This window comes from Peromyscus eremicus, chromosome 1, assembly GCF_949786415.1.
Source record: "Peromyscus eremicus chromosome 1, PerEre_H2_v1, whole genome shotgun sequence".
In the NCBI taxonomy this organism is placed as follows: Eukaryota; Metazoa; Chordata; class Mammalia; order Rodentia; family Cricetidae; genus Peromyscus; species Peromyscus eremicus.
In genome coordinates this window covers 80,632,885-80,642,981 of record NC_081416.1, presented here as the reverse complement: position 1 = coordinate 80,642,981, position 10,097 = coordinate 80,632,885, and the positions used below count along the sequence as shown (strand labels likewise).

General features: G+C 47.5%; 1 protein-coding gene across 1 annotated transcript in view; it reads left to right on the top strand.

Moving 5' to 3' along the window:
• The first annotated feature begins 401 nt into the window (after nucleotides 1–401).
• The window catches only part of Scnn1g (sodium channel epithelial 1 subunit gamma), a 31,029-nt gene continuing 21,333 nt past the window's right edge, over nucleotides 402–10,097 (top strand). The window contains exons 1-5 of the mRNA XM_059251270.1: nucleotides 402–740; nucleotides 2,925–3,243; nucleotides 4,628–4,818; nucleotides 6,297–6,400; nucleotides 9,356–9,519. Coding sequence (XP_059107253.1) covers nucleotides 424–740; nucleotides 2,925–3,243; nucleotides 4,628–4,818; nucleotides 6,297–6,400; nucleotides 9,356–9,519 — 1,095 coding nt within the window. The 5' untranslated portion in view covers nucleotides 402–423. The remainder of the gene's footprint in view (nucleotides 741–2,924; nucleotides 3,244–4,627; nucleotides 4,819–6,296; nucleotides 6,401–9,355; nucleotides 9,520–10,097) is intronic.

The following is a 10,097-nucleotide window of genomic DNA, read 5'->3' as shown; positions in this document are numbered from 1 at the left end:
GAGAGGTGGCCAGTGGAAGCGATAAGGCACGAGTTTTAGTGCCCTGCCTGATAACAGAAGTCTGGCTGGGTTGCTGTGAGGGCACCAGCCCCAGGAACACCAGGGAAAGGTCCTTCAGCCAGTCCAGCCAGTATGTGCAGGTGACACATTGCCCTGCCCCCACAGCATTAGGCCTAGGGGCCCTAAGAGGAGGAGGTAGCTGGGGTGGCCCAAAGCAAATATCCTGGAGAAGGGGCCAAGGGCTCAGAATGCAGCCTGCCCAGCCCTCAGAAGAAGAAGAAGAAGGCCTCTCAGAGCACGTGGGCTTGGTGTTTCCCAGTCGGAGGCTTCAGGGACCGGCTGGCAGGCCTGTGCTTGCAATCTCACTTACATGTCTCCTCTGTCCCTTCAGAACTCTGCAGATTGCCAAGTCCCCTCCTCACCATGGCGCCTGGAGAGAAGATCAAAGCCAAAATCAAAAAGAACCTGCCGGTTCGAGGCCCCCAGGCACCAACCATCAAGGACCTGATGCATTGGTATTGCCTGAACACCAACACCCACGGCTGCCGCCGCATTGTGGTGTCCCGAGGCCGCCTTCGGCGCCTGCTGTGGATCCTGTTCACACTGACCGCAGTGGCCCTCATTCTCTGGCAGTGTGCCCTCCTCGTCTTCTCTTTCTATACCGTCTCTGTCTCCATCAAAGTCCACTTCCAGAAGCTGGATTTCCCTGCCGTCACTATCTGCAACATCAACCCCTACAAGTAAGAGGCTGCTGCCCTGGCATCTGGGAGCGGGAAGTCTGGCTTTTCATGGATGCCAAAGCACCTCCCCTAGAGTGACGGTCTGAGCGCCTCACCAGCCTGCTGACACAGGTTTTACAAATTTGATTTGATCTCCAAGATCGGTTCCAGACCTGTAAATGTTTTCTGTTCAATGGCTATGTCTCAGGCAGGAAGGCAGGGGAGGCTGCTCCACCAATCCTGCTTGGAGACTGAGTCTGGAGCGAGGTTAGCATTCTGCCTCCCCCAAATACACATGTAGCCCTTGCTGAGCCTTTTCTCTTAGCTTCTCGAGTTTCACTCCTGTACTCTCCCCCAAAAGCCAGGCTGACTCAGAAGTGACACCCGGGTGACTTCCGGCAGCATCCTTGCTGCCCTGACCCCTCATCTCAGTGAGCCCAGCCCAGTAATTGAGCTTCCTGAGCTCGGGACAGGATCAACCCTTGTTGCTGCCCTGATGTCAGTGGCAGGACCTGTTCTAAATGGGTCATCGGTGTCCTAGGGATTATGGGGAACTGATCTGGGAGGCAAGTCAGAAGGCAGCAGAATTTGTCAGGGCCGGGATGCAGAGCAGGGCTGCAGAGCTGGGCTGCGCGGGTGGGCGGGGGAGGCAGAGCGGGACTGCAGGGAGTTGTGGGAGAGTCAGAGCCCGGCTGCAAAGCTGGGCTGTGGGGGGTGGGGGTGGGGGGGGGGGTGGAGGAGGGTGCAGAGGGGGGAGGCAGAGCCGGGCTGCAGGGGGGTGGGGGGGAGTCAGAGTCGGGTTGCAAAGTGGGGCTGGGGGGGTGTCAGGGCGGGGATGCAGAGCGGGGCTGCAGGGAGTGGGCGGGGGAGAGTCAGAGCCAGGCTGCAGAGTGAGGCTGCAGAACAGGGAAGAGCAGAAGAGGCAAGAGGGAGCAGAAGCTGAGTTGGTCAGAGTCATGCACTTAAGGCAAAGCTCAAAACCAAAATCAGGCCTCAGACTCATTCTCTGCCTCCAAAGTCTCCCACTGTCTTTCTCCTTTCCCCTCTCCTTTCCCATCGTTCCCTTTTCCTTTCTCCACCCATATTGGATCCATAATTATTTACTTAGCCTTTGTAAATTGCTAGACACTTTGCTGGGTTCTGGGGCACAACACAGAATAACTCTAACACACTCTTTGCCCTAGTGGAGCTTAGACTACAGTGAGGGAGTGAACTATTAACAAATATATTTATGCCACTACAAATAATAATAGTGGCCATTTAATCACCTATGTGCATATATATATGTGTGTGTGTGTGTGTGTGTGTGTGTATATATATATATATATATATATATATATATATATATATATATATATACTCCCTTTTAAAAATTAACATTATTTATATACTTGGAGACAGTCAGATTGGTCTTAAACTTGTGATCTTCTTGCCTCTGCCTCCCGAGTGCTGGCACTGCAGCTGTGTGCCACCATACCCAGCTATATTTCTTATACCTATAATAAACACAGTGAGCCTTGCCAATAACCTCATTTCACAAATGAGCAGACTGGGAACTCGAGACACAGAAAAGCTAAGAGACTTGTCTAAGGTCACATAGCCTGCATTAGGATGGAGACTTGAACAAGGCAGGTAGCTTGACTCTGAAACTGATATCCTTAGCCACTGTGCTATGTCGCCACCTCTACAGAAAGCAAGAGGGAGAGAGAAGAAGGAATTATGAGAGAAACTGGGGCCATTTGGCATTAAAAAAATGTCATTATGTTTCATGTAGTCAGCTCTTGTTTTCTGCGTGGGGGCGTTGTCAAGGTGACAGTCCCAATCTCTTGCCTCCCAGCACTGGTTGGAGGATGCTCTGTGGGCAGAGGAAGAGTGTTATGGGTGGAAGCAGAGCCTGCCCCCATACAGTTAGCACTTACTTATGTGTCCTCATTTGGGCTACTTTACGGGAGGCACCTGAGAGTCAACACTCTGGAAACACTGATTGGAGGCATCAACATACTCAAGCACTAGTAGATAGAGGTGGCAGAGGTGGGAGCCAGTGGTCATTTTGAATGGTGCAAATAGTGAAAGACCTGGTCCCCTTGGCCAAGGAAGTAGCCAGGAGACACAGGGCTGACACCAAGATGGAAGGCAACACGTAGAAGCAACAGCACTGTGCCAAAGGCCTTTCTTCTGCATGATGTTTCCTTTCCACTTTGGTAGGTACAGTGCTGTGAGTGATCTTCTGGCTGACTTGGATAGTGAGACAAAACAGGCCTTGCTGTCCCTGTATGGAGTCAAAGATGTTCCAGATGCTAAAGCTCAGAAACGCCGAGAAGCAAGATCCATGCGATCCACTTGGGAAGGCTCACCACCCAGATTCCTCAACCTGATCCCACTGCTGGTCTTCAGTGAGAATGAGAAGGGAAAGGCTACAGACTTCTTCACTGGTCGGAAGCGGAAAATCGAAGGGAAAATCATTCACAAGGCTTCCAATGTCATGCATGTTCATGAGTCAAAGAAATTGGTGGGATTTCAATTGGTAAGACTCACTTCGTCACAGTTCACAGGTATGGGAGGGGAGCTGGGGGTGGTGGACTCAGAGTCTCTTCTTAATCATTATAGCCAATAGGCAAACTGTAAGATTTATACCTCGTTAGAGTGATTTGCTGGCAAGCAACTGAAACCAACCTCAAGCAGGTTTAGGTATTGGCGAAGTCTTAAGACCACTGACTCACAGGGGCTTTTTAAAGACAGAAATTTGGGGAGACCTAGTGATCTATGGAGCAAGAAATGATGGGACTCATTTGGATTCATTTGGATACTGATCCTGAATTAAAGAGGCCATTTTCACTCTTTCTGTTAATGCCTAAAATGCAGATTCTGTCTTGGGAATCTACTTAGCCAAGCTTGGGGAGTACCTCCTGACAGGGTCCCGAAGCAGAATTGCTATACAGACATCAGAAAGGGGAAAATAAACTATAGCAAATGCACCAGGGTCCCAGTAGTACTTGCCTTCATGAGGTGCCATGGCCAGGCTTCTCATCTCCTCTCTGACCCCACTCCAGTGGCAATAGGAAGCAGCTATTCACTGAAAATGAATTCTATTACCCTCCAGGGTAAAGACTGTCACTACCTGTGCCTCTATATGCCACCACTGGAGCATGGACAGGGGCTATTTCTTCACCTGGGTAGCCTTGATTACGAGACTTTTGAACATAGCAATACTTTCTATCAATCTAAACTAATTCTCAAGAACGAAAAAGGCCCCTCATCAAAATCATTGAGACTTCAAAATCCTCCTGGTTTCATTCATAGGATATTTACATGATTCTCTTGATACCAAATTCTTCGGACATTTGTCCTTTTAGGACATTTTCCAATCCCAGAGTGATGAAAATGTCTGGAATGTTCCATGGCTTCTCTCTAGAGCCCTCATAGTTAAGTATTTCAAACATGAGCCCTTCCAACCACTTGCTAAGTGTAGTTGAGTAGGCTGGTATTCCAACTAACATTCTGTCAGTGACATACTCCATACGTTAGTGCCTTGGCTGAGATCCCACAGAGAGGTAATGTCAGAGTCTGGGCTAGAATCCAGATTTCTAGACTGTGTCTATAATAAGAAATGGAAGACTTCAGTAGGAAGATAGTGACATTAATTAGCTAAACCCTGGAAATATGGGGACCCTAAAAACATACTTTTCTTCTTGTCCAATAGCAGACAGTAGTAGGAAGACATAGGAGTTGACCTCAGTGTCCTTCTTTGCTCTCTCATCTATCCTTGAGGCTTAAGGTTGACCTCTTCAAGCTCCCGGAAGTAAGGGGAAACAACCTTGTTCTCAAGGATCTAAGCTGGCATCCGTAACTCATCTCAGTTCTCCCAGCGGTAATGGAACTGACAGCCTGGTGTCTCCTCTTATTCACAGTGCTCAAATGACACCTCTGACTGTGCTACCTACACCTTCAGCTCGGGAATCAATGCCATCCAGGAGTGGTACAAGCTTCATTACATGAATATCATGGCCCAGGTTCCTCCAGAGAAGAAAATCAACATGAGCTATTCTGCCGAAGAGCTGCTGGTGACTTGCTTCTACGATGGGATGTCCTGTGATGCCAGGTCAGGAGTGGACACTCTCTGAGGACCAGAGGCTCTAACCTTAGGCCTTTTCCCATGCATCTCCAGATCACCTGTAGGTCTTAAGAACACTGACTCTGCCCTTTGGAAAATCACTTACACGGGAGCCAGGTTCCAGGGCCTCTGGGAAAATATACCTGGTGTGGAATCACAATATCTTTTTTTTTTTTTCAAGACAGGGTTTCTCTGTGTAGCTCTGGCTTTCCTAGAACTCACACTGGCAAATCACTATCTTTAAACCCATTAAATTACCTGTCACAACACAAGGTAGTCAATAGTATGCATTGTAGCTTTATATATTACTATTATGTATGAGAGTCACTACTCTAGTACAGAGGAAGGAAGGAAGGAAGGAAGGAAGGAAGGAAGGAAGGAAAGGAAGGAAGGAAGGAAGGAAGGAAGGAAGGAAGGAAGGAAAGGAAGGAAGGGAAGGAAGGAAGGAAGGAAGGAAGGAAGGAAGGGAAGGAAGGAAGGGAAGGAAGGAAGGAAAGAAGGAAGGGAGGGGAAAGGGAGGGAGGGAGAGAGGGAGGGAAGAAAGGAGAGAGGGAGGGAAGGAGGACAAAGGGAGGAAAAAGAAAGGGAGGGGAGGAGGGAGGGAGGCAGGCAGCAGTGTTTAAGTGTTTATATTTGTGATTCTTCAGACCATTGCACCTTGAATACAATAATCATCCCTGGTGGTGATGATTAAGTCAATGGGACATTCTGAGGTGACCCCACCAGTCTGAATGGTTTAACTACCTTCTTTTCTGAGTTCCAAGCCTTTCTGACCCTTCTGTATATTAATACACATAGTGATCCTTGCAAATATTGAGTGTTTGGGGTAATCTCCCCTTGAGGGTAAAGGTCCTGAAATTCCATAATGGCCATAGGGTGGGACTCCTCTGAGGGTCATTTCATGGGGCTGGGGATTTGAAAAGCTTCAAGTGTTATCTGAGAAATTCAAGGGTAGAGAAGTTTGGGGGCAGGCATGTGACATGAAGAATATCATGTCAGGGATGAGGATGTAGTTCAGTTGGTCGAGTGATTGCTCAACATGCACAGAGCCTCAGGTTCCACCTCTCAGTGCAGTGGTACACACCTGTACTCCCAGCCCTCCAAAGAAGGAAGCAGGAGGATAGGATGTTCAACGTTATTCTTGGCTACATGGGGAATTTGAAGTGAGCCTGGGATACATGAGACCCTATTTCAAAGACAAAATAATATCAAATCAAAATAGAGACGGCAGTGAGAGGATTAAGAGTGAGAACAAAGGGCGTAGTCTAATTCTACATCAAGGTCTGTCAGCCTGGCTGAGGGGCCTGTTCATTTTACCAGAGGAAAATGGGAAAACTGAGTCACATTCACATCCATTAGCCCAAAGGAAAGCTTTCTCCATCAACACAGTGCTTCCTGACTTCAACTGGGATACACAAGGGCAAGCTCCAGCCCAGCTCGGTATGAGCCTTTCTCTTCCTCCATAGGAACTTCACACTTTTCCACCATCCAATGTATGGAAATTGCTACACGTTCAACAGTGGAAAAAACGCCACCATCCTCAGCACCTCCATGGGGGGCAGTGAGTACGGTAAGGAAACCTGAGTGGAGGGGACCCTGAGACCCTGGAGTAACTGTCTTGATAGCAGCAGTACAAGTAGGGAAGCTTGAGCTTCCATCCCCTCCACCTGGCTCTAAAGCAAAGGCATACTTCCCCTCTCCCAGTGCATACAGGAGCATCCATGGTCATTCTCTTCTTCGCTATGGGTGTGTTTGCCTTTCTAACGTCTCTATCTTTGAAAGAGTCACAGGGACACTGCTGGGCTCCCTTTAGCTGACAAACCACTCTGGTTTAAGCTCGTTGCTGGGGTGACTAATACAGGGCAGGTGGCGTCTAAACAGAGCTAAACCCAGATGGGCTGAATAGGAGATTAGGCGGGCAGACACACCTTTAACTTAGTTAAGATGACAGATTCTGGAGCCAAACCCCAGCTCTGCCTCTCACTGTGTGACCTTGGTTACTGCCCTTCAACTATAAAATGAGAACAGTAACAGTAGCTCCCATAAATGTTATTCAGAGCACGTAGAATACGATCTGGAACACACTCAAGCTACCATAACAAAATGCCATCGTTTGGGTGCCATCAACAGTAGACATTAATTTCTCACAATGATGAAGGCTGGAAGTTCAAGATCGAGGTGCTGGCACTTGTGGATTCAGATAAGGCTTCTCCTCTTGGCTGCAGGTGTCTGCCTTCTTCCTGTATCCTCACATGGCCTTTCCTCTGTCTCAAGAGGGTGCTGTGATGTCTCTCCTTTTTATAAGGACACCAGTCCCATCAGATTAGAGCCATGCCCTTAAGACTTTACTGAGCCTTCATTAAAGTCCTATCTCCAGATGCCTTCACACTGGAGGTTGGCACTTCGCTCTGTGAACCTGGCCGGGGGAAGGTACACACTCTAGCCACACACACCATGTGTGCAACTATCACTGATATCACTGCTGCCACCATTACAACCGTTTATGACACTACTACTTCTGCTACGTCTACTTTGTCGGGGAGGTAAGAACATGGCAGGCCAGGTTGGGTTCCTCACAGAAGGAGCTCCTCCATGCCTTTTCTGTGCTGCTGAGGATCCAACCAAGGGCCACGCACATGCTGAGCAAAGCGCTCTGCTGCTGAGCTGCACCCCTAGCCCTTGCTTGTTTTAAGATAGGGTTTCACTAGAAAGCCCAGGATGGCTCCAAACGTGTGAGCTTCCTACCACTGCCTCCTGAGTACAGAGAGTACAGGCATGCATACACCACCATGGCCAAGCAAAGGGAATTCTTGAAAAGTTCAACGCGAATAGAACTTAATTTGTTACACAGATATACTCTTGTTAGGAATAGCCAGGCTCTGTTATAGGGGAAATCTACACAGAATCCTGCCTTTCATAACTCTGAAATCGGTGTTCTTTCCAAGACCTTGAGAAGCTGTGACCCACAATGCCCATTGCAGTGACAAGAGGCTGGGTGGGAACTGAGTGAAGAGGGGCAGAGTTCTGGCTCTGCTTTGTAGAAGCTGTGTGGCCTCCTGTACACCACATCCCTCTCTGGGCTCAGTTCCCTTATTTACAAATAGAAAGGGTTAGAATAGCTCTGAAGTTCCCATCTTTCAATTCATACAGATTCTACTCATTCATTCATTCACTTGCTAAATACTTACTATCTACCATCTGCTGGCCCCACTTTGAGGAGCTGGGAATACAGTGGGGAATGAGAGATGCCATTCCTGCTTTTAGGGAACTTGCATTCCCATGGAAAGAGACATTAGGAAAATGAATAAACATGCAGAGACATGATTTAACCACAATACTAATGAGAGGTAGGAGGGGGAGGGAGCAGAAAGGGGGATGACAGAGTGGCTGGGCTCAGAATGGGAAAAGAGCTGGAAAAGGGGGCACTCAGAAAGACCTCATTGAGGGGATATTTAAAGATGAGAAGACCCATGTTTGCATTCACAGGAGCAGTTTGGGTTCTAGAGAAGGAAATGAATCCAATGTGTTCAAGAGAGATAAATAAGGTATATAAGTGACTTTCCTGTTGCTGAGATAAAACAATATGACTAAGGCAACATATGAAAGCATTCAGTTGGGCTTACAGTTTCAGTGAGTTAGAGTCCATGGTGATGGAGCAAAGACATGGTGATAGGAACAGCTGAGAGCACATATCTTGAACTGAAAGCAGGAAGCAGAGAGCACGCTAGGGGTGGCAGGAAGTGTCTGAAGCCTCAAAGCTTACTCCTGTGACATTTCCTCCAAGGCCATATCTCCTAATCCTTCCCCAACAGTTCCACCAACTGGGAACCAAGAATTCAACATATGTGTTTATCGGGGCATTCTTATTCAAACTACCACATAAGAGCAGTGTGCTTGGAGCTGAGCCAGAAAGGGAGAGAATGGGATAAGTTGAAGATAAAGACATAGATCAGACTAATCTTCATAGTCTTGATGGTGACAGGCAGGGGGAATCCATGGCATTCCCCTATATCCAGAGAGATTTCGCTAAAGGGCTTCAGGTGGTGATCTGAGCTGATTTCCAGTCTTGAATGTTCCATCTGGCAGCTGGGTACAGAATATATTCTGCATAGAGAACAAGAGCAGGGGAAGAAAGGAAGTTAGACCAACAACCAGATACACGATCACATTTTATCTCTTCCCCAGCTCCACTCTGTAAACAGCCACAGCACTGAAGGTACCTTTGGATGACCAATAGAACTTCCTTTATCAACAACTACATAGATTTACGTGTCTCGGCCAGTTCCTTTTTATTAAGCAGGAATTTAGTCTTAGCCGGTGCTGTGACTGTGATATGTGTTTGAATCACTATTTTAAACTTGTAATAAGCAGATCAAACACAAGTCCTACTGTCTTAGAGATTCCAGTCTGGTTTTCACCTACCCTTACTTTCTGGGAGTCCCTAGGTCTTGGATTGGAGGCTCCCCCAAGCCCCTGGGGACTGTTTTGTTAGCCTTTGACTACAGCAAGCTGCTCTGTCTCTCAGGACTGCAAGTCATCTTATACATAAACGAAGATGAATACAACCCCTTCCTGGTGTCCTCCACGGGAGCCAAGGTGCTTATCCATCAGCAGAATGAATACCCCTTCATCGAAGATGTGGGGACAGAGATTGAGACAGCAATGTCCACCTCCATAGGAATGCACCTGGTAAGAGGATATTCACTGGCTTATGTTTAGAAAGGCTTATATATTTTTTTTATTTTGAATGATGGCTGCAGAGGTACAGCTAATGAAAAAGGATGCTGTTTTCCAAGGGAGCATAGATTCTGTGCTTTCCAATGACTACCCCAATGGTCATTCCAGGAGTCATATTCAAGTTTGTGCTTGTATCTTCCATGTGAGTTAGCAAGCACAGGATGCCATCTGGGAAGTAACTCAGGGAAACTCCCTCGTTAAAAAAAAAGGAAAAAAAAAGCACCAATGTTTATAGAATTGAAGCATCAGATACTAGCTATAGATTTGTCAGTCAGGTAAGGAGAGCAGATACCATCCTTCTAGGATGCTTCCTGGCACATGGTGGGGAAAACGACGACGACGACACGCTGATACCCACTTAAAGTTACGAAGTTTTCAAAGGTCTGTTTAGCCCATTGCACTTCCAGCAATTTCACTGCATCTGCCAAGAACTCTTTCTACTCTCAAGCCTCTGACCTTCTGTAACCTAAGTGCATACTGGAACCCACATGCCTATCAAAAGAAGCATGCAAGGACCCCAGACACCAAAT